The sequence below is a fragment of the Ascidiella aspersa genome, chromosome 2 (assembly GCF_963924565.1).
Source record: "Ascidiella aspersa chromosome 2, kaAscAspe10.2, whole genome shotgun sequence".
In the NCBI taxonomy this organism is placed as follows: Eukaryota; Metazoa; Chordata; class Ascidiacea; order Phlebobranchia; family Ascidiidae; genus Ascidiella; species Ascidiella aspersa.
Window position 1 is genome coordinate 38,643,135 of NC_139448.1, and position 25,813 is coordinate 38,668,947.

Here is a 25,813-nt window from a genome sequence, read left to right on the forward strand (position 1 = left end):
AAGAGTAGGTACACCCCGATGTGTGTTGTTTCAATTTGTTTTATAGTGACATAACAGTAAACCAATTGGCGAATATTTCAAATTTCCTTAGGATTTAAACAACTAACATCGTATCAAAATGTGATGGATATTTACCAGATTCTAGCACCACACGTTATTCTTAAAATAAGTTCTACGAATATTTGCACGCTGGTAACTTCTCGTAACGGTAAACTTCTTAAAAGCTTGCAAGGCACGCTATAGAACTGTATTTATTTGCGACAGAACAAACAAACAAATTTCAATCATTATGAATAGCATTTGACAAAAAGCTGGACTGGAACAAAAAACAACATTATCAGAACCGATAATTACCTTTGAAATGAGCGTGGTAAGTTAAGTCATCCAACTGGACACAAAATGTCGCCAATTGGCCAATAAATCAACGGTGTGACTCGGAACATTGGTTGAACAACTTAAGCAGCATGCAAAGCATTTGGGTGAAATATTGCAACTCTGAAGTTATTTACTGGGCGGATTTCACTTTTCAAGAATACGTTAATATTGGTAATTATTGTGTTTTTAAAATGACCAAAAGATATTTTGCAGAATTAGGCGAAAGAAGGCTCTTAAGTTAAATTTTTTACGATCAACAAAATAATTGCGCGGTAAGGGTGCAGACATCTGCTGAGCGGATTTTTAGGACTTTCAAACTCTAACTGAACTTTTAAAGCGCTTATTATTTCTTTCAAAATGCCCCTAAATATCATTACCTTAGGGAGTGTTTTTCTTATAGAGTGATTAATCAAAAACAAAATCCTCTTTAAAGTCAGACAGAGACATTTTTAGCAACCAATAAAAAACGCGCGATTAAATTCAATCTTGAACTTGACAAGGAGTTTCCCGGATCGGGGACTTCCCCGCACGCGTCTAGCTCGTGTCCATGGTTTCCATGGAAACAGAAGAGACGGAGGAAGGAACAGAATCCTTCTGGATGGTTTCGAACATCGCGGAGAGATCCGAGCTCGAGCGCACCTGTGTGAGACAACAAACAAGGTTGTGACGTCATAAAGAGAACGCTCGGATTTGATTATTTGGGCCGCGTCAGTTGGCAGAATTGCATTTTTTTGTCGTTTTCTTTTTAAACACGCGAGACGGAAATATCTCTTTTTTCAAATAAAGCCAATCAACAAGGTTTTGACGTCATAGAGAGAACGTTCGCTTCCCAAGTGATCTCATTTGACTGTTTGGTTTGGATTTCATTTTGGGTCGCGGTTGTTGCATTAAGATGTTTTAATTTTAATTAACAACACGCCACATTGTTTTTCAAAGAAGTTTTTCTTTTTTTGAAGTCCAAGTCACGCCGTTGGAAAGAAAAATAATTTTAATCAATTAAACTTACAAAATAAAATAATGGCTAATTCATCTTAACCTGAGCAGTGTCCGATTATAATTCAACAATAGACTACAAGCCAATTTTACCAAACAATTATTGAACTAAAGTTTACTGAACAAAAAGGAACTCATTTTTTCGCACGATCATAGCCAAGTAAAAAGTCAAGGTCACAATAGTACACTTATTGCAGTATTTACCAACGTTTGCGGCTTAAAGTTTCTTGTTGAGATACTTGTTATTTTTTTAGTTGTACAAGCAAAAGCTAATATATAAGTTATAAATACTTTTACTTAAGGTAATATAAATTATGAATACTTTTGCTTAAGTTAATGTAGAAGTAATGAACACTGAGTTAATATAGTTCACCTGCGCCAGAAACTCGCTCATAGCAGGCGACTTATCAGCTTCGGGAATCGCCAGCAGAGCGTGGACAGCTCGAAGCGCTGATCTCTTCAACTCGTCTTGTTTCTCAAATTCTTGCTTCACCGAGTCAGCTTTCACCTGAATAACAAGGTACAACAATACAGGTCGACCATAATGTAATAACGTTGCGAAAAATACAAAACAGTTTTGATAATCATGATCCCTTCAGAAAGGTTTACCGAATCAAATCCAGATTAGGTCGACTGATCTTAGTAGGCCTTTGTAAAGACATCATGTGTACTATATATGGGTGCCCTTTTCGTTGGCCAGTACAACTTGAGAAGGACTTGGTCACAGAATATACATTGAGTATAAGTATGTTTCAATTTCGGTTAAATGACGAATTCGTGCTTTGGTGAATGTTTTACCGCAACTACAGGTTTTATAATAAAGCTTACCAGTAAGTGTAGGTAATTCGGCGAAGGCAATATCTATTAGTTAAAATTATTTTGAAAACAATATGTTTCTGTCAATACTATCGTATATATACAACAATATAATGGAGGTTTAGGACTTAACTAAAATTGGCTTAATCCCTGTTTACCCAGCCTACCTTTGCTTTAAGAAGTAAAAAGGGGTTATTTTAATTTCCATTATCCCTTTACATATTTTCATTAAACTAAATAAAACTTTAAAAAATGTTTTTATAAAGATTAGAAATTTAAATCAAGAAACTTTAAAACAAATTTTTCGTTGATAATTTCCAATAGTTTTTACTTCACCTTCGTTCATTATATTCATAGGGTTGTGACAAAGTTATATAAAAAGAATTCAAAGACATTCAAATGCTTTTCAAGAGAAAACTTATTGCCTTTCAATGACCTAAAATTAGATTGCCTTGTTTTAAATACAATTCGAAAATAGGAAGTTAAATTCTCAACACATTAACATTTAGTTAAAAAAGTGTTTTTATTCGCATTTATTTAGCATTTAACGTGAAGCTGCACATAAAATAAATTGAAAGATTTTCGGAAAAAGATGGATTTTTTTAAATGCCAATTCCATTTAAAGGCTTTTAAAGATTAAAAGACTTTATGGATTTAAAGATTGAAAAAGTTTTAAAGAATAAAATATTTTTATGGCGCCCCTTATTGAACATACCTTAACAGCACAAGTGGCTCGTAGTGGTTCAATAAGCCGATCAACATGTTGCAGAACTGCTGTGGGACATAGGTGGGATAAACGGACTAACATCAGGAAAGTGAGCATCTGTCAAGAACAAATATCAAAAGAAAAAAGAAAGTTGTAAGATTGTTTGGACGTTTTTGTCAATTATTTAAAAATAACCGACACTATAGAGTGTAGGCAACCTAGCAAGGCAATTCAGGTGAGACACTATTAAAATTTCCTAATATATATATGCAGAGACAGAGTGGGCCAAAAGTAAGCTTACAGATATAAAAAGTAGGGTTTGGTCTAAAAGTAAATATATTGTTTTGGAGTTCTTCTCATACACCTTGTTCTTTACAACACCCCCAAAAAAGAAATCGATTGGTGCCAGGTCAGGTGAGCGTGGTGGCCATTCAATGCTGCCTAAAAAAGTTGAATAACTGTGCGCCTACTTTTTCCACACCCTTTGCTAGAATATTCTGATGTTACTGATCAGGAATTAAGGTCGACATTAATCTTGTAAGGGGTGATTTCCAATATCATATATTTAGTGCTAAACCGAAACAGGTTGAAAAGATATTTAAACAAGACAAGTTATAAATTGGCCTCCATTTTGTATCCCAGGTATCTCACTCTCGGAATGGTTAGGTTTCGAATTCTCGGCTTTTTACTTTGTATCTATCCCTGATTAGTAGTCAACCTCTAATAATAAAGGTAATTGTAAAAACGCTCCAAAATTTTAAAATTGTTGTAAATATCCCGCTAGGTTGTACTATTTTACGTGACTGTACCAAAAAACAGTCATCTTTAAATACTTTTTAAATGTTTTGCAGAAAACATGAGTTGGCAGAGGCAAGATTCGAACTCACGACCTCAGAAACATGAAACGATTCACAACACAAGTTACCTTGATGTTTTCGTCACTGCAGGCCTTTGCAAAATTGACCCCAAACTTAAAAATTGTTGTAAATACCCCCCCAGGTGTCCACAATCTCCCCCTTGAGACGACATCGGCTCCGTTTAATAACACCATTTTACGTGATCATTTACCAAATAACAGTCTTCTTTAAATACTTTTAAATGTTTAGAAAAGAAGGAAATGTTAACAGAGGCGAGATTCGAACTCACGACCTCAGGAACATAAAACGATTTACAACAGAATTTTACCTTTGATGTCCTCAGTGGACGACATCGCCTCCGTTAAGAGCACTATTTTATGTGGCCGTATCAAAAAACAGTCATCTTTAAATACCTTTTAAATGTTATACAGAAAACAAAGTTGGCAGCGTCGGGATTCGAACTTACGACCCCAGAAACACGAAATAAGAGATTCTTACCTTGATGTCGTAGCTGTCTTTTAATCCACTTTCAACGTAGGTTAGGAACTCGAAGATGTCGAGTTGAGTGACAGACGACTCGAGTAGTGTGTACATACACTCAAATGCTGCTTTGCGAACATCCAATCCGTCATCTACTGTGTGCCGGAATGGACCCATCATAACTTCCCTGTGATGTCGGTGAAACATAAATATCAAGCAGAATTAAAAACATGAACTCTATTTAAAGGGGAAATTTTAATTTTTCTATACAATTTTTTTTATTTTAATACTGCAATCGAAGTTTTACTAACTTAATATATTTGAAGTACATCAGGCCATAACTCCCACAAACTACATATTGTGCCAACTAAATATCACTTTTTCTTATTCTTCAATCAGGTTTTATTATGTTTTTTTTCCAACATTTTATTTTTTTTTAACATTATATACTTTATCTCATAGTTGTTTAAATGCTAAAAAGTAATTTTAAATTAATATGCATTCATGCTCTTTTTCCCCCTCAACCTTGCGTATGTTTAGAGCCTAGAGCAGGGGTTCCCAACCTGTGGTACACGTACCACTAGTGGTACGCGAAGGTTTTTCAGGTGGTACGCGAGTAGCTTTCGTTTTTTTTTACAAAACCCTGGATTCACAACTTTATATTTTGTTTTCTGGTTTTATTTCAATAAAACAAAATTCCCCGAAGCCCATTCTTATTGTTACGTAACTATTCCTGTTGTTTCGAAACAACGCAATCTTCAAAATACAGGCCATGTCAATTGTTGACAAGGAGCACAGTTGCTTTGTAAAGCGTACAACGCTGTGGGACTGTTGGCGTTAATTATGCCAAATGATCGCTCTTGATAGATATGATCTACTCATCCTACCGTTTTATAGCTTAAGCCTTAAGCTACAAATAGCGTTGAATAATGTTAGTTGTAAGCTAAAAATAGATAAAAATATGATTCAATTAAATTATTTTTCTGCTGAAGTGGTACGCGTACCACTACAGAGCGTCCAAGTGTTACGAGATCGTAAAAAGGTTGGGAACCCCTGGCCTAGAGGGTAATTCAAACCCTACATCTCTCATGGGTGACTACAAATAAAGTACCTTATTTAAGGTATTGTGTAATTAATAATTCCTGCACACTTATAATAACTTTAGTACCGGATCTACAAGGTTTATCATAAACAAGCCGTTCCAACACTGCTCCGTACCTTATCAGTTCCTTGCGTATCTTGGTCTCGCTGTAAAGCTTCGGTAGAACTTGTGTCAATAAATCCCTTATAAGCATCGATTTGTTGTGGGCTGCCGAGTTGAGGAGGGTCAGGGTCACTCTACGTACGTTCAAGTCGGCGTCCTGAAGTAGATTAAAGCATTTGGTGATACAGATCAATAACTGAAGACATTCATGGCTATAAGTAAGTAACCGGGTGGCACTATATAAAGACAAAATATATTGATTCTTGAGAAGCTTTCGCAAAACCGACCAGTGCTTCATCAGGTCAACAAAATAGTTTCAAAAAAGAATTGCAAATACTAACCCACAACTGACAAAATAAGTTTTTTACCATCATACCTCAGGGTTGGGCTTAAGCACTCGCCCGCTCGCCAATGCGAGTGCAAATCGCTCCGGGCGAGTGCTGGTTGACACCAACTCGCCCGACTGATGAGTGGCTTCGGCGAGAAATTTAATTAGTTGGTGTAGGACAACTTGTGTTAAGCACCACCAAAGCAAAATATTACTTAGCGCCAGTTATTTCCTTAAAAACTAAGACGCAAATACATTCAACACTACACAAATAATAAGGTTAATCGAAGTCACATTCGGGGCTCGTAATAAAGACTCTTTGTCCCATTTTCAAAAAGTCGTTTACGGACAAACAATCAAAGACGTCATCTTATGTCGCCTACTTGTGTAACTACAGCTGATAATTAGCAATTAGTCTACGTGATCTTTTAATTTAATAGCGGTCAACCAAGCCAAAGCTTAAAAAATAACATTTTTCTATGAGATAAAATATTTTTTATGGGAATTACGTTAAAATACAAACCGAACCATAGCGGAGACCCTTAAAAAATTGAAACGACCCACTATAGGGCGTCGCTCAGCATAGAACCTCTGGTGCATGTGGTTTTTAACTTTTCGAATGAATGGTTTAGATGTAAATTTGACTATTTTGTCAGTATTTTCTGTTCAACCAGTAACTATAGTGTTAGGCAAAATGTGGCGTTTTGTTTGTGGCGCGAAGCAACCTGCGGTGAAACGTCCTTCAAGCAAATAACTGTCACAATACGAAAAAACGAGAGCGCGCGCGGGAGCATTTTTAGAAAAATGGTGTTATTTTTTCACTAAAGATTGCAAATATGTTGCTGAAAAACATTGTTTTAAGCGTAAACTGCTTTATGGGTCATTAATGTATTTATCCATGCATGTAAATAAACGACCTGACTTTTATAAAAACTAATGTATACGTATAGAAACCATAAGTCAGGTTAACGATTAAAAACTTATGGATCCGATCCGATACTGAAGTCTTTATCAGTGTACACGTACAGGAATTTATTAAAACACGAAAAGGCTTAAACAAGTGGATTCTTAACAACGATAACCCAAAGAAATGACCGCGCTAGGACGGTAGTTTACAAACGGCACCAGATATTTTTGGCGAGTGTTATTTCGTCCGGGCGAGTGCTGATTGGTTACCGCTCGCCTCGCCCAACTGGCGAGTGTAAATTTTTGCTTAGAAACAACCCTGTACCTATTAAATTAACAAACAACAAACGAATTTCAAACAAGAATTGCAAACAAATAAGAAAATCCAAATAGGCCAGACTGCCAAAATTAAGTTGTTTCTGACCTAAACAAAACATTTTTTTTTAAATCAAGTTTGTTTGTTTTTCTTTCCAAAAATAATTCGCAGTATTTAAAATAAAAATAATTTATTTAAAAGTTTGTTGATTTTTTTCTACCAAAAATCATTTTTTAAAACAAAAACCAATTGTTTTTTACAATATTTGTTTACCTCCAGTAAGCTGAGGAAATCTCCGAAGCATTCTCGCAGCAAGGTGTCGATAGAGAGCGGTTGGTCCGAGATTGTGAACTTTACAGCAGTGACCACAGTGCTCCGGATTAAGGGCGACTTGCTGGTGAGGAAGGATCGTAGTTTGGGGAGGAGTCGCTCAGGGTGGATCAGTGTGAGCTTACCAAGGCATTCGGCCACTACGTTGCGGGTTCCTATGGGAATGTGGGGAATAAGAGAATTAAAGGGAAATCGTCGGATGCTTTGAGCGTTTCTATAAAAATCTGGTAAAAAGTTGTATTTTTTTTTTTTTGTTAATTTTTTATATATATATTATATATTCAAGGTTTAAAAAAACAAATGTACAACACATTTATTAATTTAAAAATCAGTAAGAAATAAATGAATAAAAAAGGTCTAAAACTTAAGGCAAAACAAGTATTTTCTGGCGAAAATAAGTTAAAATCCATCACGGGTAAAACACTGTTTGGCAAAGGTAATATATATAATTATAAAGTATTATTGAACCAAGATACGATACAAGGCACCAACCGGTACAGGAAATTTACACCCACCTTCTTCGGGACTTTCGGAAAACTTGAAAAGCAAACTCCAGATATTTGCCATGTAGCTCTCCAGCGCCGTTGGTGGTGAGTGTGTGATGGTTTCCTTGAGTGAGTGGAGCAGCAAATACTGCATCTTAGACTGTGGGCAAAATTAAAGAGTTAGAATTGTGAAATATATATGAGCAAGAAATCTTCAATAATATTGGGACGAAGCCGGTTGTATTCGACTGAGAGAAAATAAAAGGTTTAAAACAAAAGACTTCTGACACTTGACCTTTCACCCCGATAGCGATGCCCGATATTTTGGACAAAAAGTATCGCGATTCGATAACAAATGACGTCATTATTATTATGCTCAAACAAGCGAAGGTTTATTGAATTTTTTTCAGGTCATTACGACAAACTTGCGTTAGCGTTAAAAATTTAAGTTTCTTTAAGTTGTTAACTTTTTTTTAAAACAAATTACCTTTTAAGGTAGAAATCAATAGGTTTTCTCGCAAACTCTTGCCGAAATAACTAATTAACTATTACCTGTGCCAATTTGAGATCGGATTGTCACAGATTCAAAACTGATAATATAAGCGTAAAGTTCGAGCTTAAATATTCATATCTTGTTGTACTATAAATAGGCAGAATTTTGCTTGAAAGTCTACAAAAAATAACAACATTAGCAAAGTACGAAACTGGCTATGGATAACCGTTTTTTTTAAACGTCTTAAAAATATTAACATACTTCTGTAGAACATTGTTTTAAAGTTAGATAGATAAGATATTGACCTGTTGTTGAATCTGCTTGAGCATTCCTGGCAGATAATGTTGTAAGTTCCCGATGCAGATTCTTCCGAGTGAAAACGAAGCGGCAAACTTGACTTCCTCGTTCGAAGCACTGAAAGCGCCGATTATAACCTGCCAAGAAAATATAAACATTGAACAAACAGTGAGTAAGCGCACCTCAAAACCGAAAGTTAAACTGTTTATGTTTGATATAATTTGTCATTTTATTATTAATGAAGTGCTAATAATTCAATGCTAAAAGAAAGCACTAATTGCTGGTAAACACTGATAAAAAAAATCCCAACTAACAGTGTCTAGTTCTACAAATAAGCTATAACTTTATATTTTATTAAAAATCAACATGTAGAAAAACAAAGTTAAAATCCCTTACAAATTCGCCTAACCATGTCAAAGTACCGATTTATACCTGACATGGATAAAAATAGGTCAACAGCTAAAAATCGAATTTAAAAATTAAAATAAGAAAACACCAAAAAAATTCCACGAATTTGAATGAGCTACAGATTGAATTTTAACGCAAATCAAAAAGATGAAAAATGCAGCAAAGTTTCACTAAAAATCCCCTCTAACCGTATCTAGGTCTTTGAATGAGCTGAGATCAACGTTTTGTCCGATTTCTCCAAGAGCCAGAAGAACAAAAGTCCGGATGCTTTCGGTGGACTTCTGGTTGCCCACATCCATCATGAACTGACGAACTATCATCTCACACTCGGAGGGACAAGCGACCACAAGTGCAGAGATGCATTTTGCTGCAAGTAGATGGTTTGGGTTTGATTGGGAAATTATATTTATTTAATCATCGATGTGGGTTTAATTTAATTGTAAAGTAGATTGAAAAAAAAATAGAAGGTAGATTTAGTCAAAAAAGTAGATTTCTTATTCATTGTGAAATGGATAGTAGTTAAATTTGAGATTTTTTATTTATTTGATCAATAATTCTATTTTATTTTTTTAGAGAAGTAGATTTTAATGTAAAAGAAAAAGTATATTTCTTCCTTCCATGTATTTTCATATATTTAATAAAGTATGTTTCTGCAGAGATGCATTTATCCGCAATGGAATATTTGTGTTTGTTTCGGAAACCGATTTTGTATTATTAGCTAAAGTTTATTTTTATTCAATTGAAAAAGTGGATTTCTTTTACATTGGGGATTGGATTCGTATTCAATTGAATATTTAGATGCAATAATAACTTTATGTTTAATGAGTAAAAATATTTACAATAAACTTCAACAAAAGTAGACGTCAACTTTGGAAAAGTTAACTTATTCATTTAAAAAAAAAATGGAATTTCAACTAATCAGAAAAGTATGTTTCTTACAATTTCCAAGAAAGTAGATATGAGAGTTGAACAATTTACAGTAGTTTTTTAATAGAAATTCAGAATTTTTTAAGCCGTCGTTATATTGACAAACACACATAGAACAGTTAACAAATTATAATTAATTTTAAAATAAACACACAAATATCTGAAAGAAAACTCGTAAAAAATTAGACTGAAAACAAACCTTTTTTGATAAAATTATAAATAAAAAAAAAGTAATATTAAAACTAAAATCCTTATTCTAACCTGTTGAATGAAAAGCTTGCTTATGTAGCGGAGTTTCTGCGCTCTGCGGCGACGAAGTTTTTTGTTTGGTTGTCCTTTGTGGGTAGATGGGTTCAATGAGCGATCGAAGAACATCTCGGAACGACACGAACGTTTCGTCGCCCTGCTTGCGTCGTACATCACTGCACGTTACGAGGACTCGCAGAAATTCAAGGACTGCATTTAATGCGCCACCTAATGGACAAAAAATTAAAAATATATTATCACAGGAGTTAATAACCAAGCGAAAATTTAACTGAGCGCAAAAAATACATAAATAATTTTGAGGCCTCTGGTGATGGCAATCTTAAACCACTGCGACCTAAAATGTCACCAAAAAATTAAATATTATCCAGGTTCTACTCAACCGTAGACACTAAGTTTGGGTGCTAGGGGTGCTCTGGGCATCCCTAGAAAAACTTGGGGTGCTCAGCCCCCCTAAATAAATACAAAGGTTTAGGTAAAAAAACTAATAAAGGCCGTTTTTCAATAAAACGAAACCGATCAACCATTAATGGGCATTCCCAAAAATAAGAGAGGTAATATTTTTTTGCATGATAAGTATTAAAAGTATTGAATACTTAAAGTTAATTACATTTTACTCACTGTATAAACTCATTTTTTCAGCAGGCATTTAGTGACAGCATATTTAGGGGAATAATAATTAAGCACCCCTGTGAAAATCAAAAGTCAGCGTTTATGAGTCGTACCTTGTAGCAGCGGAGATTTGACGATGACATAAACATTGGGCAGGATTTCGTTTAGCATTCCCTTTATTCCGCTTGATATTGGTTGTTGCACCATTAGTGAGGTCAGCTGCATTGCGAGTTGTGTGATGTGGAGGTCCGTGTCGCTGATCAGCTGGGGCACCTCATCTATTACTGACGTCATCATTTCGATTGTGATGTCACTGATGGAAGAAATGTGCGATTTTTGGATAAAAACAGTATACACACATGCAGAGGTTTTTACAGTTTGTCTTGGTGAGGCCAACAAATTTTTAAGACTACACAACTATTCCCTTAAGTACTAAATGCTGATTCTTTCCTTAAGTTACTGAAAGAGGCAGAAGTAATACCTACATAAAAGGTAAACAGTTTTAAAAAAACACAGAAAGACATACTTTGAAAAGTTCTTGAAAATACTGTCCAAACACTTGAGCGTGGAAATCTTGAGCGAGCGTTGGTTTTTGCGCAGAAAGTTTGCGAGGACCGGCATAGCTTGGCTCAGTATGGAGACGAGGTTCACTCGACCGGATTGTGCCATCGCATCAAGCGACTTTACGGCCGTCAATCGAGTGATTTCGTTGCGAAGTCGATCGAGGAAAAGTTGAAGAGTTGCCGGGACTTCAGCTGTCAACCTAAAACGTATTTTGTAAACATCAGGAGAAGTAGGCTTATACTTGCTAAAAATGGGATTTGTATCCAATTCTACCGTTTGTTTCAGGTAGTTCAAACCAATATAATTTAATGTTTAACTGCGATGGTTGCGCCTAATTGTGTACATACACAAGTGACAAGTTTAGATAAATGCCAGTAGCTGCGGCTTTATAGTGTTTTCACATAACCACTCATGTGATAGATCATATAACCACTCATGTAATATCCCATACAACCACTCATGTGATGGATCTTATAACCACTCATGTGATACCTCATATAACCACTCATGTGATAGATCATATAACCACTCATGTGATAGATCATATAACCACTCATGTGATACCTCATATAACCACTCATGTGATAGATTATATAACCACTCATGTGATTACCTCATATAACCACTCATGTGATAGCTCATATAACCACTCATGTGAAACCTCATATAACCACTCATGTGATAGATTATGTAACTACTCATGTGATATCCCATATAACCATTGATGTGATACCCGATATAATCACCCATGTGATACCTCATATAACAACTCATGTGATACCTCATATAACAACTCATGTGATAGACTATATCACCACTCATGTGATACCTCATATAACCACTCATGTGATGCCCCATATAACCACTCATGTGATATCCCATATAACCACTCATATGATATCCCATATAACCACTCATGTGATATCCCATATAACCACTCATTTGATAGATCATATAACCGCTCATGTGATACCTCATATAACCACTCATGTGATATATACCTCATATAACCACTCATGTGATGGCCCATATAACCATTCATGTGATACCCGATATAATCACCCATGTCATACCTCATATAACTACTCATGTGATACCTCATATAGCAACTCATGTGATGCCTCATATAACTGCTCATGTGATAGATCATATAACCACTCATGTGATAGATCATATAACTGCTCATGTGATACCTCATATAACCACCCATGTGATAGACTATATCACCACTCATGTGATACCTCATATAACCACTCATGTGATGCCCCATATAACCACTCATGAGATATCCCATATAACCACTCATGTGATAGATCATATAACCACTCATGTGATAGATCATATAACTATTCATGCGATTACTCATATAACCACTCATGTAATACCTCACATAACCACTCATGTGATGCCCCATATAACCACTGATGTGATACCTCATATAACTACTCATGTGATACCTCATATAACCACTCATGTGATATCCCATATTACCACTCATGTGATATCCCATATAACCACTCATGTGATAGATCATATAACCACTCATGTGATAGATCATATAACCACTCATGTGATATCCCATATAACTACTCATGTGATAGATTATGTAACTACTCATGTGATATCCCATATAACCACTCATGTGATAGATCGTATAACCACTCATGTGATAGATCATATAACCACTCATGTGATAGATCATATAACCACTCATGTGATATCCCATATAACCACTCATGTGATGCCCCATATAACCACTCATGTGATACCTCACATAACCACTCATGTGATAGATCATATAACCACTCATGTGATAGATCATATAACTGCTCATGTGATAGATCATATAACCACTCATGTGATATCCCATATTACCACTCATGTGATATCCCATATAACCACTCATGTGATAGATCATATAACCACTCATGTGATATCCCATATAACGACTCATGTGATAGATTATGTAACTACTCATGTGATATCCCATATAACCACTCATGTGATAGATCATATAACCACTCATGTGATAGATCATATAACCACTCATGTGATAGATCATATAACTGCTCATGTGATAGATCATATATCACTCATGTGATAGATCATAATATAACCACTCATGAGATAGATCATATAACCACTCATGTGATAGATCATATAACCACTCATGTGATATCCCATATAACCACTCATGTGATAGATTATGTAACTACTCATGTGATATCCCATATAACCACTCATGTGATAGATCATATAACCACTCATGTGATAGATCATATAACCACTCATGTGATAGATCATATAACTGCTCATGTGATAGATCATATATCACTCATGTGATAGATCATAATATAACCACTCATGTGATAGATCATATAACCACTCATGTGATAGATCATATAACTACTCATGTGATAGATCATATAACCACTTATGTGATATCCCGGGGCATATAACTACTCACGTGATACTTCATGTGATACCTATTCATATGAACCCACCTGTGACCCGCTGATGACATGATTTGTCCCATGCACGTGATTGCTCTTTCCTTAACTTCTTGGTCGATGTCGGAGGTCTTTAGTCGGTGAAGCGTAGCAAGGTAAAGTGTCTCGATAAGTGGGTTCGGGTCAAAGGTCACAGAATCAACGCAGATAACCTGGAATAGCAGATAGTTTAAAACAAAGTTTTAATATGATGGGATTTAATATAGAAAGTAAATTACTACTTAGTTGGGAAGTAAAGCGGTTTGTGCTTTATTCTGCAGCTGTGACATGGTAAAGTCAAGGGGTAGTGCATCACAAACACGCATTATTCAGGAAGTTTATTTTAAAAGTATTTAATTAGGAAAGTTGATTTAGGAAAACTAAGAAAACATCCTCCTGTAAAAAATATATCTTTAAACAGAAAACCTATAACAGTTTGTTTCCTTTTAATTTTTAAAAAAATGGACAACAAACAACTTTAGGAAAAATTACAAAATTTAGAAGAGAAATAAAATTCCCTATTGAAATTTTAACACTTGGGGCATTATTGAGGTAATATTAATATAAACCAATAAATGAAATCCTGAGAAATCCAAATTTAATTCCAAATATTTTCTAATCCAAAATACATAATGAAGTTGCCGTAGAAAGAGATATTAAAGTGTGTTTTCAAGAAAAAAAATACTGTGTTTAATAGGTTTGCTTACCTAATAACATAAAACAAATGCCTCGTTATATTTAAAAGTAACTTACTTTTACAAGATCCTGCATTACAAGCAAGGCATCGGAGGTTATTTTGTAGAAAGCGTCCTTTACACAAACAACCACACGAGGTGCCATAGATTGCACGAATGGATGAATCGTCTGAAATAAAGTTCGGAATAGTCAGTTACCTTTACAACAGTGTAATTCAATAGTTAGCGAAGTCTAGAGATGTCCGATAACACTGGATCGAAGTCGATACTGATGCCAAGTGGCAGTATCGGTACTTTTGCGATACTAGGGCGGCATTGTGACCGAATGGAAAAATTTTTGCCATGCTTTGCAATTAAATGCAGGTAAACTTCTTAGAAAACAGATAATTAAGATAACTAATTTTCTTAATACTTTGTACATAATTCCATAATTGGATAAACTTTATAATCTTCTACCTCTGGTTCATGGTTAGTCAGCAGAATATGTAGGAAGCCGAGGGCGTCGATTTTCATGTTCGACGAGTTGTTTCGATTCACCGTCAAACTGTACTCGATGCCGGGCATTAGCGCCCCCAAGTGGCTTGAAAGTGACCCCGGTATGGTGAGGATTAGCTGGGTGAGCAACGAGAAACAACAATGGCGCGTCTTGATGCTTTTCTCCAGCAAATGTTTGTGCATACCTGTGAAAAATGTGGATAAAACATAAAAATAATACACTCTATTGTCTATATATTTATAAATAACAATTATAAATTAGTTTGTCCGATACATATGGATATTTTCTTACCTGTGAAAAAATGATGATTAAATATAACCAAAAAATATACTCAGTTGTGTATTTACCTCTAAATAACAATTATTAAATGGTTGATCTAACTAGGCCTTCTGTCTGGCATACACATATATTTTTTAATAATAATATGATATTTTTCGGATGAACGATTTTATACAATGCCTGCAGCGGCAGTATAATTCATAGCCATAATATTAAACAATAAAACAATATTCTGGCCTTTAAATTTTTATTGAAGATGTTTGGAAGCCAATGAAACTTAGTAAGTTATGTTCAGACTAAGTGAGAAGAGGTATTTACATCTAAATGTAAGCATATTGGGTAAATTGCTTTTGCCTCTTTCTGTGCATTTGTTGAAATAGAAAAAGTAAAAACCACTATTAACATTTTTTTGTACTTTCATTGATTCAATGGTGTTACTATATTCCTTCTATATCAGTCAATTTTTTTTTCTGTAAGCTGCCCTTACAGGTAATGCAAAGAATGAAATAGTGCATAATATTGTATCTTTTACCTGGAAAGTATGTTTGGAAAATGTTAGGAATTAACTGATTATATTTTACAGAGGAAAAGGTTCTTTATTTTTTATAAAAGAAAAGAAAATAACTTACTGACAAACTTGTACAACACAAATATTTTACAGAAACATTTTTTTTAAACACAAATTGATTTCTATGCTTTTTATATAAACTTTTATTTAAATATATAAATTATATTATTCAGCAGTAAAGTTTCTATGAAATGTTGTCTTACTTTTTACGATGTTCGGAACTTGCATCATGAGAAGCGACAACGACTCATCTTCCATCTCCATCGCATCCGAGTTGCCGATAGCAACCGTGGATGAGGTCACGACCCTTGTGTGTTTGACAAGAGCGATGAATGCGTTGAAGATATCCGTCTTCACACTTTCCTCGCGTTCCTGCAAAAAGATGACCAATAAATCTTGAAAAAACATTACCAATTGTGAAAAAGACAATTTAGCGTTTTTGGAAAATTGGTAAAATTACAGTTGAAATGGTAAAACTGAGGGAAATTAAAAGTAAAATTTGGAAACTTAAAGTAGAGAGTGAAAGCAATGTGAAAATGTTAAAATCAAAGTTAAAATGGTAAAATTAATCAACTTTAAAATAAAATTAAAATTGTTAAAATAATAGGTATCTTTTATTGATCTTCCATATGTAAAAAGTTGGAAGAAAAATAATTTAATACATTTAATAAATGGAAGATTAAGAAACAATCAAAAAGCAGCAATTGTGCCATTTCTTTTGGTTTAATACTGGAAACAATATTTTATTAGTATATAAAATAAAGTTTCATTAAATTGAGTTTTCTTCATTATTGTTAAAATAGTATAAAAATAAGCTTTTTTTAAGTTCCAATTTGGGTGAGATTAAGAAAACTTATTTTTTTGTAGTTCATTTGCAAGACAACTTTTACAGGTGTAAAAACTAGTTTACCTTAAATCTTGCGATTAATGGAAGTGAAACATTCTGGTAAAACTCCATGAGTAATTCTGGTCGAGTTGAAACAATTGCTTCAAGACATTTGGCCGAAGCACGACGGACCTGGAAATAAAGGGTTTCTAAACATACAATTACTGACAAGTTACAAGCATTTACCATTATTTGGCCAGAATTAACAAATGAAAGACCAAATAATAAACAAATTAATTGCAGTTTACAAAATATTTGTTGATTCTAGATTTTAAACTTGGCTCAAAATGGCAGAAGCATGAATGTTGGCCACCATTTTATCTTATATTCACAATCACTGATGATTTTTAACCTTCCATTCCATATCTCAATCATCCAAGTAAAAATTATATTTAAAAAAAAATATTTTTGAGTTCTTATATTTTAAACTCGGCTCAAAATCGCACGACTGTGAATGTTGGTGACCATTTTCTGTCTTAATACCACGACAACCAAATAAATGGTCGAAAGTCACCTTCCAGCTCATGTCCTCGTCATCAGAGTAATCCTCTTCCTCCTCTTGTTCCTCCACATCCTGATCATCGTCCATCTCCTCCTCGTCATCTCCGTCGTCGTAGTTGTAGTTCGGGTCGTACGTCAAGTACCTCATTAAAACATTTGCAAAGGTAATGAAAGATCCACACACATGTGTGTTCAACAACTGTAATCTAGACCTTATGAAGCTGCTATTTGACCAACAATTATGAATCTTTTGATCTATGATGCAAGCAGGGCAGGCCAAAAAAAACTATCCTGTAGTGGATTTGAACTCACGACCTCGGTCATACCAGGACTGCCATTCTCCCAACTGAGCTACACAGGCTCAAAGGGGAGCAAGTCAAGAAACAACAATAGCACCATTGCTTGCTACATTCTGTTTTGTAAAAGGTAATCAAGGACACGTCCGGTGTCCCCATGAAAATGGTAACTGAATTTTTTTTCAACTTTTTCTAATAAAATTAGATTAGAGTTATCAATTAGAGATGTTCAAAAAAGAATCCCCGGGGATTTTAAAATCTTAAGTTTCGAATCTAGAAATAATTAAAAAAAAAAATAGTAGGACTGATCAGGGCTGGGGAGCCGGAGCTAAACATTTTCTCTGAAGCCAGAGCCGGAGCCGGAGCCATTGTTATTATTTTTGTGGAGCTGGAGCCGGAGCCGGAGCCATTTTTATTATTTTTGTGGAGCTGGGGGCTGAGCCCTTTTTATTATTTTTGTGGAGCTGGGGCCATTTTTCAATTTGTGGTGCTAAAGCTAAGAAATTATGTTTTGTTCCATGTCCAACGTTAGTAGCCAAAAGCAAATTTTAAAACTTGCGATTGAATAAGTGACTGTGGCACCGGAGCTGGAGCCGGAGTCATTGAGTGTGTGTTTGATGGCTCCGGAGCTGGAGCCGGAGTCATTTAATAATTGCCTGATGGCTCCGGAGCTGGAGCCGGAGCTAATGCTATTTTACGGTCGCTCCCCAGCCCTGGGACTGATAACAATGAATACTTGCGATCAGCGATCACATTGGCAAATAGTGGTAAAGTAAGCCTGTGTGCCTAGTAGACCTTATGACTAGTACTTGTCTTTTGCAAAATGCAAAGGTTTGATACATAGTATTCACACTAAAGTATACCAAATTCGCAAAAGATGAAAAGAAAGCTAAAATTAGAACTACATACAATTATTAAACTAAAATAAACTTACACGCAAAAATATCTTAAAAAATTTACGCCTTAAAATAACAAAAGCATCTCCTAAAATATATGCTGAAATTATGAAGCTTTAACATTTTATTTTGGGTTTGGTTTTTAATAAATCCAAATAATTCCATATATCAGAATAAGTCCTAATGATTCTGATAAACAAATATTTGCTAACATACATAAACAAGAATTCACTTAGTTTTAAAGAACATAATTACATCTATAGATGAAATATTGTGCATTTTACAAGATGGTAACTTACTGCAGGCACATGTTGATGATAGCAGACAAATGTGGAGTAATTTCCATCGGACATCGACGCACAAACAACTCAAACGCTTGGAGGCAATGTTCCCTTAATTCATCATCAGCCTGTGTGATGTAATAGTATAAAAAACGTGTTATTTAAAAGCACGTTTGGAAAACACAAAACTGTAACGGTAATCCTTTAATTCAAATTGATTTTAGATGGCACAAAAAAAAAAAACATTTTTTACACTTTTGTTACATTTTGCAATTCAGCATGATATCAGTAATCTACATTTTCAAAGTTTTAAATAAATAAAAAAATAACATTACGAAATACATTAAAATTAACAAATTTTTTTTATAAACCTTATTACTTTAAAAAAGTAATAACATTCCTATTATTTTTTTTTTAATTTATCAGCAAAAATAATTTTAAATAAACTTAATTATTAAACAGATTTAATAAAAACAAACAAATATAAAAAAGTTAAAAGAATCCAACCTCGTCTTGCGTACAGAACTCGGTCACAAGTGGCATCAGTTGTTCGAGAGATCTGCCCACACGATGTCCTGCTTGCCTCGTGATTGAGCAGATGCACTGGACGCAAGTGCGTCTTGTTCGAACCAACGAGTCGTCGTCTCCGCACCCGTGGTCGTTGCTCTTCAGTTCGGACACTAAGTGGTGCACCAGCTCCCCGAAAACAGCGTTGTTGCAACTTATCACCTTAACATTGGAACATATTATTCAATTTTTTCCGTTGTTGTTTCTCAGAAAAACTTTTGTTTTAACTGAAGGTTTTAGCTAAAAGTATTATTCATGAATAATTATTCAAAATTAAATAATGATATTAAAAAGTTTTTTAATAATTTGAGAAGCGCACCGCTTCGAACGACAGTTAGTCAGCAAGGTCTAAAACTTTTAATAGAAAATCGCCATATAAACATATAGCATCATCAGTTCATCTGTACAAATACAGAGTGTAAAATATTTAAAATGTAAAATAAATAAATAAAATACATCTAAGACTAACATGGACAAAGACAAGGTGCTGTTAATGCCCACCAATAAGTAACAATTCAACATTTTCCAAAACTATCTAAAATTAAGTAAGAGTTACTAAAAATGCTTGTTCACAAATGTGTGATTCAGGAGAAGTAACAAAAACTTAAAATGTATATTATATATCTAAACTTAAAGTATCCTTATTTAAATATTGCCAAAGTTTTTAAACATGTTTGAGATCTATAGGCATGAAAACAACTTTTGTGTCACACCCACCAAATGTCCGATGGCAACATTAGCCCGCTTCCTCACGGCCATTCTGCTGCTGTTGAGCAACGGAAGTAAGGCTTCTTTTATCGGTTGGTGGAAGTTTGTGAGAAGAGAACCGTGTCGACTCAAAAGATCACCTAAAAATAATAAAGGGAATAAACTAATCACTTGTGCGTTCGGAAACCGTAATCAGTCAGCTGATTAGGATTGTAGTGAAAGTTGCCTGCTGCATACCGTTCGTAAAACTAGCTTGCAGTGAGGTTCGAACTCACGACCTCGGTAATATGAATGACAGCTTATTAAAGCTCACCACACTTTTTGTTGCATTTTCTTTATTTAAATCCAGTTAGTAAAAATTGACACAAAATTTTATATCCAGCCGTCAAAAAAAACAAATAAGTTTTAGAATCTCTATTCTGTTTTCACATGTTGTTTTTCTAGGCTACTTTTCTTGCATTATTAATGAACGGATATAGTCATTCTGCGATGGCTTTCCGTGTACTAATGATACCTAAGCCATAATCGTCAGCCCCAATTATCACCATTTATCAAAAAATCAGCATCAAAATGTAAGCAATAAGTTGCTGACTCATTGCTTACCAAGAATATCGAGAGCTTCCAACTGAACAGAGACATCTTTTTGTTTTGAGATGGCTGAAGTGAGTCGACTTGTAATCTTCCTGCAAATATTTCCGACCAAACCCACGTTCGACTGAGGAAGCTCAATAATCACCGTTTTCAAACCAATGCTGGAAAATGTAAATTAAGTGTTTATAAGTGAATTAAAAAAAGTGTAAGAAAAATATCTTATAAATGCATCTTTACCTACAATTAATTTTATACATGCGTATGTAATTATGTACTTAATAAAAGTTGTGAATACAACACAATTTTTTGTACAGTCGGTGATTTGACTTTGTCTTATTGTGAGAGTTAACATACAATAGCAGTTATTTGTCTATTAATTTCAGTCAATTTTAACTAGTAAATGCGTTCTCACAACTACAAATAGTTAACTTCAAAAATATGCTAATACTTGAAGCTAATGATCGAATTCATAAATATTATGTTTAAAGGTTATTTTTAAGCTTCAGTGTGAAATAGACTTACACATTTTAACCAAACTAACTTTATGATCTATATATTTTTGGACGTTGCTAGCTTAATGTTTAATTATATATTGAGTTAGTTAGGGCCAATTCCAGTTAGCCATCGTTTCTTAAAAATTTTTCTAAAAAGTGGATAATTAAAATACATTGTTGCATTGACTAAAGTAATAGAACAAGTTTTGCCGCTTATTGCAGAATACTTTTTCGCATTCTTTTTTTTGTATTGAGAAAATTGTTTAAAATTTAAAGAAAATCTGAGAACATGAGTTGACAAATTTTGAAAAACTTTAAATAAAAGATTAAATGACCCTATATCTAGTTCAAAATTCGAGTGTATTTTAATAATTTCTTTTTTTAATTCCATATTTTACCTTGAAATATCTCTCAGTTGTTCCTTGTCAGAAATCATGTTGCTACAAAGCGTGTCGACAATTGTTTCAATCTGGTATTCCTTAACCTTGCTCACCAAAGGTCCCAGGCTGAAATTAAAAAACAAAATTTAAATGAAAGTTCTACTAGTTTCAAAGCAGAGTTATCCATGGAAACTTGTATAGACTTAGAATTTTTTAAAGAATATGCTTTTAAGAAATTGAGTGAGTGTAAATACAGGTTTAAAAAATCTAACTTATGGAAAGGAAAACTGAAAAATACAAAACAGTTTGACAGAACTTGAAATTTTATTATTTTTTTATTTATGTGGACTTGTTTAGAATGGGTATATAAATAAATGCTCAATCTTTAATCAAACAATTTTCATTAATTTGCTATTTAACAAAACAAGACAGGTCAGTTTGCGTTTGGTTATCACAAGAAACAAATAACTATCCAAAACAATTATGATTATAAAATCCTACTTGTTAAACTAGGAGAAATACTTTTTTTTACAAAAACCCAACGTTACCGTACCATCTCACAGCCAGATTCTGAACCTCTCCATTCTTATCTTCAAGCAACTTCAAGAGCATTTTAATAACTTTTCTTTCACTTTCATCGTCCAATTTAATAGAGTCTTTTTGCAGCTCGGACATCAAATCATTTGTTGCCATGAATCTAAATGAACAATTTGTTGATAATTCTGGCTTATTTTAATTTAAAACAAATTATTAAAAAAAAATTATGATTGCAATTAGCAATCAACATTGATCAATTTGATTTATTTTAGTTACAAAAAAGTCTTTATCATAAAGGTAAAACCAATAATCATTCTTTCTGCAATAAACTTTTGGGAAATTAATTCTTTACAATTTGTTGAAATCTTGGCTCTGGTCTAGAATACCACTTTTTTACAGTAACGAAACAAGTTGTTAAAATTAAAATAAAAAGATAGAAATAAATATGGGAGAATAAATATAACAATAAAACCTGGCCCACCCGAATTCAAACTTGCACCTTAACCCAAATAATGTTAGGAATATAAACCCTGAATATGTGGTAGGATTCTAGACCAGCGCCAAAATTTGAATACATTTCGACTTTAAGATATATTTTTGTGTAAAACTTTCTATTATAAATAAAGTAAAAACACACCTGTAGTCCTTATCGTGAGAGTTCATTTTATCCAAGAGACTGGATATATGATAAGAAGCGTTAGCCATTGCTAATGCTGCTACAATACAATTCTATTTCACATGTAATGTAAGGTAAACCTAAAAATAGGTATGTACTGTTAGGCGAAAATGTGTTCAGACAGATTGAAAAAACAAAAATAATAGAAAAACATGAAATTTATCGCATTTCGTAGCGTTAATATATTGTACGCGACTAATTAAAAAAAAACGTTTAAAACTGATAGTTTAAAGCTTTCATCGGCAGCGGGATTAAGACTTGATATTATACTAGTTTATGAATATATTACAGCTTATTAACGGAATGTTGTGTGCAATTTTATTAAAAAAAACATAAATCGGCATTAATAATAATCTGGCGGCAGTCGCATGATAAGTCAGTTTTACCAAAAGGAAAAGAAAACTTAAATGAAACCATTTTGTATCTATTCTTGAAGAGCTTATATTTTTGTAAGTATTTTGTTTTAGGTATTAACGTTTTTCAATCAATTAATTTATTAAAAAACAGATTAAAATAAACTACAATTTTACGAAATAAAAAACAAATAAATAATGTTTTTTACCCACCGCCATTTCCGCTACGGTTGAATGGTTTCGGCTTGTGCGTGTTGAAGAAGAATTCTAATTTTAAAGTTTGACGAAAGTTTTGTTTCGTGTTTTTGATAAGGTTGTGTTCTTTAAATCCTTTGAAAGTTATCTTAAATTGCAATTTTATCTACTTTTAGTCCGGAGTAGATTTAACTGTTGTAATATCGTCTTAAATCGTAGAAAATGTCTTCTGAATTTTATCTGAGATATTACGTTGGCCACAAAGGAAAATTCGGTCACGAATTTCTGGAATTTGAATTCAGGCCCGATGGTTTGTCTATTAATTTTATGTTTTATCATTTTAAGTCTATTGTAAAGAATAAATAAATTTTAGTCAAATTTTTTTTTTTTGATATTTTTTAAATGTTTTAACTTTCAAGAGAGTTTTGTGTTTTGCATGTTATTTGTAAAGTATAAATGGTATAGAAATTTAAATTGCAGCTTTTTAACAGTTTAAAAAGTTTTTTCAACTCCCTATTTGAAGCATTACTGTCAACCATAAGTACGACTGAAGTTTAACTCATCAAGCGACTTTTTTCTTATTTTTTGATCGACAAATGACTAAGCGGAATTTGTCATATGATGTACGACTAGGGTTCGGAAACCAAGGTTATTTTAACATCTAATAGAGTCTTTGTCTATTTCAGGCAAACTTCGTTACGCCAACAATTCCAACTACAAGAATGACACAATGATCCGTAAGGAAGCGTACGTGCATAAAGCGGTCCTCGAGGAACTGAAACTTATCATCGAAGACTCGGAAATCATGAAAGAAGATGACACCTTGTGGCCAAACCCTGACAGAGTCGGACGCCAGGTATTACAATGACTTTAAAATAAAATAAAAAATGCGTCACTTTTTATTAATATTTGGGTTAACGAAGTGAAATGTTTCATGGCCTGGTTTATGTTGTCCATCATAAAAAAGTGTATTATACTTAAAAAACAAAACTTCAGTCATACAGCTTTAAATGATAATTGTAACCTCTTTAGGGGAACTTTATAACTGTTTTTAGTCGTTAAGAGCTAAAATATTTTAAAATATAGTTACAATTTTTTATTAATGTCTAAATTGCAGAAATATATATATATAGCTATTGATCACTGATTTTTATAGACTATTTTGGCTTTGTTTGTTTTCTATACGGAAGATAACATTCTGATTCCTTATCATTTTTAGGAGTTGGAAATTGTTTTGGGAGAAGATCACATTTCATTCACAACTTCGAAGATCGGATCATTGGTTGATGTGAATGAATGCAAAGACCCTAATGGATTGAGATGCTTCTACTATCTTGTGCAGGTATTTTCATGTACTAACCTAAAGATACACATTATGTATTTGTGTAATTTAAAGCTGTGGACAACTTAGCTTTAAACTCATATTTTCTAAAAAATAGAGCAGATGAAAAAACGACCAAACATATTGGTAGAAATTACTATTTTTTTTAATAATGGTAATAATAGTTAGGTATCCTATGCACGCATCTGTAATGTAGCTTGATAATCAATGTCAAAGCAAAAAAGGTCGAGTAGATCGACATAATCTTGATTAAGACGTTTCAATACGCATTTGTATCAGCATCATTAGTTACGAACAGAAGTTAGGAGAATTGCAATCAATGCAGATTCAATTCCGTAATATTCTCAAATTTTGAAAAAATCTTACCCATGACTAATTCTCACTAAATCTAGCCATGTGAACTACTGCAGTCAAGTCGTGGCCCATAGGTTGACAAACACTGCTTTATCGAGTTTAATTCAATAATATCAAAGCTTGATAAGCCAGCAAATCATTTGCATTTGCAGGATCTTCGATGCCTGGTCTTTTCACTGATTGGTCTCCACTTCAAGATTAAGCCAATCTGATCTGCTTGCACCATGATAACAAGTGGCACAAGTTGTGAAGGGCTCGGACAACAATCATTTGTAGCGATGCTCCATGCTGCCCTCCGATGAGACATTCTCACGAACTCTTGATTTCAACCAATGTATTTTACTTTAGCTTTCAGATTCAAACGATTCAATTTTTAGGTTATTTTCTTTGATTGTGATCATATTTGAAGATTGCAAGAAATACAATTTTTAAGAAAACATTTTGTAGAGTTCTGTTTTGACTTCAACTTAAAAGGAAAGCTGAAATGTAGTTTACATTGAAAGGCAGGCCAGCTAAATCAACCAAGAGAAAAATCCTGTTTACCCAATAGAAGGTTGACAAACAATTAAACTTAAAATTTTGTATTCTTACTTTATGCATAAATAAACTCTAAATAAGCCAAATCATTACTGGATTTTTGCATCTCAATTCAAAAAATTGGGTTTGCTACAAACCAATATATCCCACAATTACTACTTGAAAGCTGGGCAGAGAATTTAGAATATCTTTTGTAGAAAGTTCGGGACTGATAAGGCCGCACAGTATAAGTAAAAATGGAATATTTGGTTATAATCCCTGTACCAATTTTAGGTCTTTCATAACCTAATTTTTTTTAATTCTTTAAACTTTTTTTTAATGGCTTTGAATG

At 33.8% G+C, this 25,813-nt stretch overlaps 2 protein-coding genes across 2 annotated transcripts; one reads left to right on the top strand and one right to left on the bottom strand.

Annotated features, from left to right (window-relative positions):
- Positions 1-235: 235 nt before the first annotated feature.
- Positions 236-22,783, bottom strand: LOC146165657 (cullin-associated NEDD8-dissociated protein 1-like). Its single transcript, XM_083382738.1, has 25 exons — positions 22,663-22,783; positions 22,042-22,185; positions 21,507-21,614; positions 20,627-20,775; positions 20,033-20,163; positions 19,256-19,477; positions 18,767-18,876; positions 17,289-17,418; positions 16,799-16,906; positions 16,092-16,260; positions 15,002-15,225; positions 14,604-14,714; positions 13,866-14,023; positions 11,324-11,560; positions 10,911-11,110; positions 10,183-10,395; positions 9,183-9,361; positions 8,595-8,723; positions 7,827-7,956; positions 7,255-7,466; positions 5,446-5,588; positions 4,246-4,414; positions 2,900-3,007; positions 1,742-1,876; positions 236-1,014 (listed from the first exon to the last, which is right to left on the bottom strand). The coding sequence occupies exons 1-25, from the start codon at positions 22,728-22,730 to the stop codon at positions 910-912; spliced, it is 3,792 nt and encodes a 1,263-aa protein (XP_083238864.1). The 5' UTR covers positions 22,731-22,783; the 3' UTR covers positions 236-909.
- Positions 22,784-23,361: 578 nt separating this feature from the next.
- LOC146165658 (protein mago nashi homolog) lies at positions 23,362-25,384 on the top strand. Its single transcript, XM_083381450.1, has 4 exons — positions 23,362-23,559; positions 23,936-24,105; positions 24,469-24,591; positions 25,098-25,384. Exons 1-4 carry the CDS (start codon positions 23,472-23,474, stop codon positions 25,155-25,157), a joined length of 441 nt encoding a protein of 146 aa, XP_083237576.1. The 5' UTR covers positions 23,362-23,471; the 3' UTR covers positions 25,158-25,384.
- The last annotated feature ends 429 nt before the right edge of the window (positions 25,385-25,813 follow it).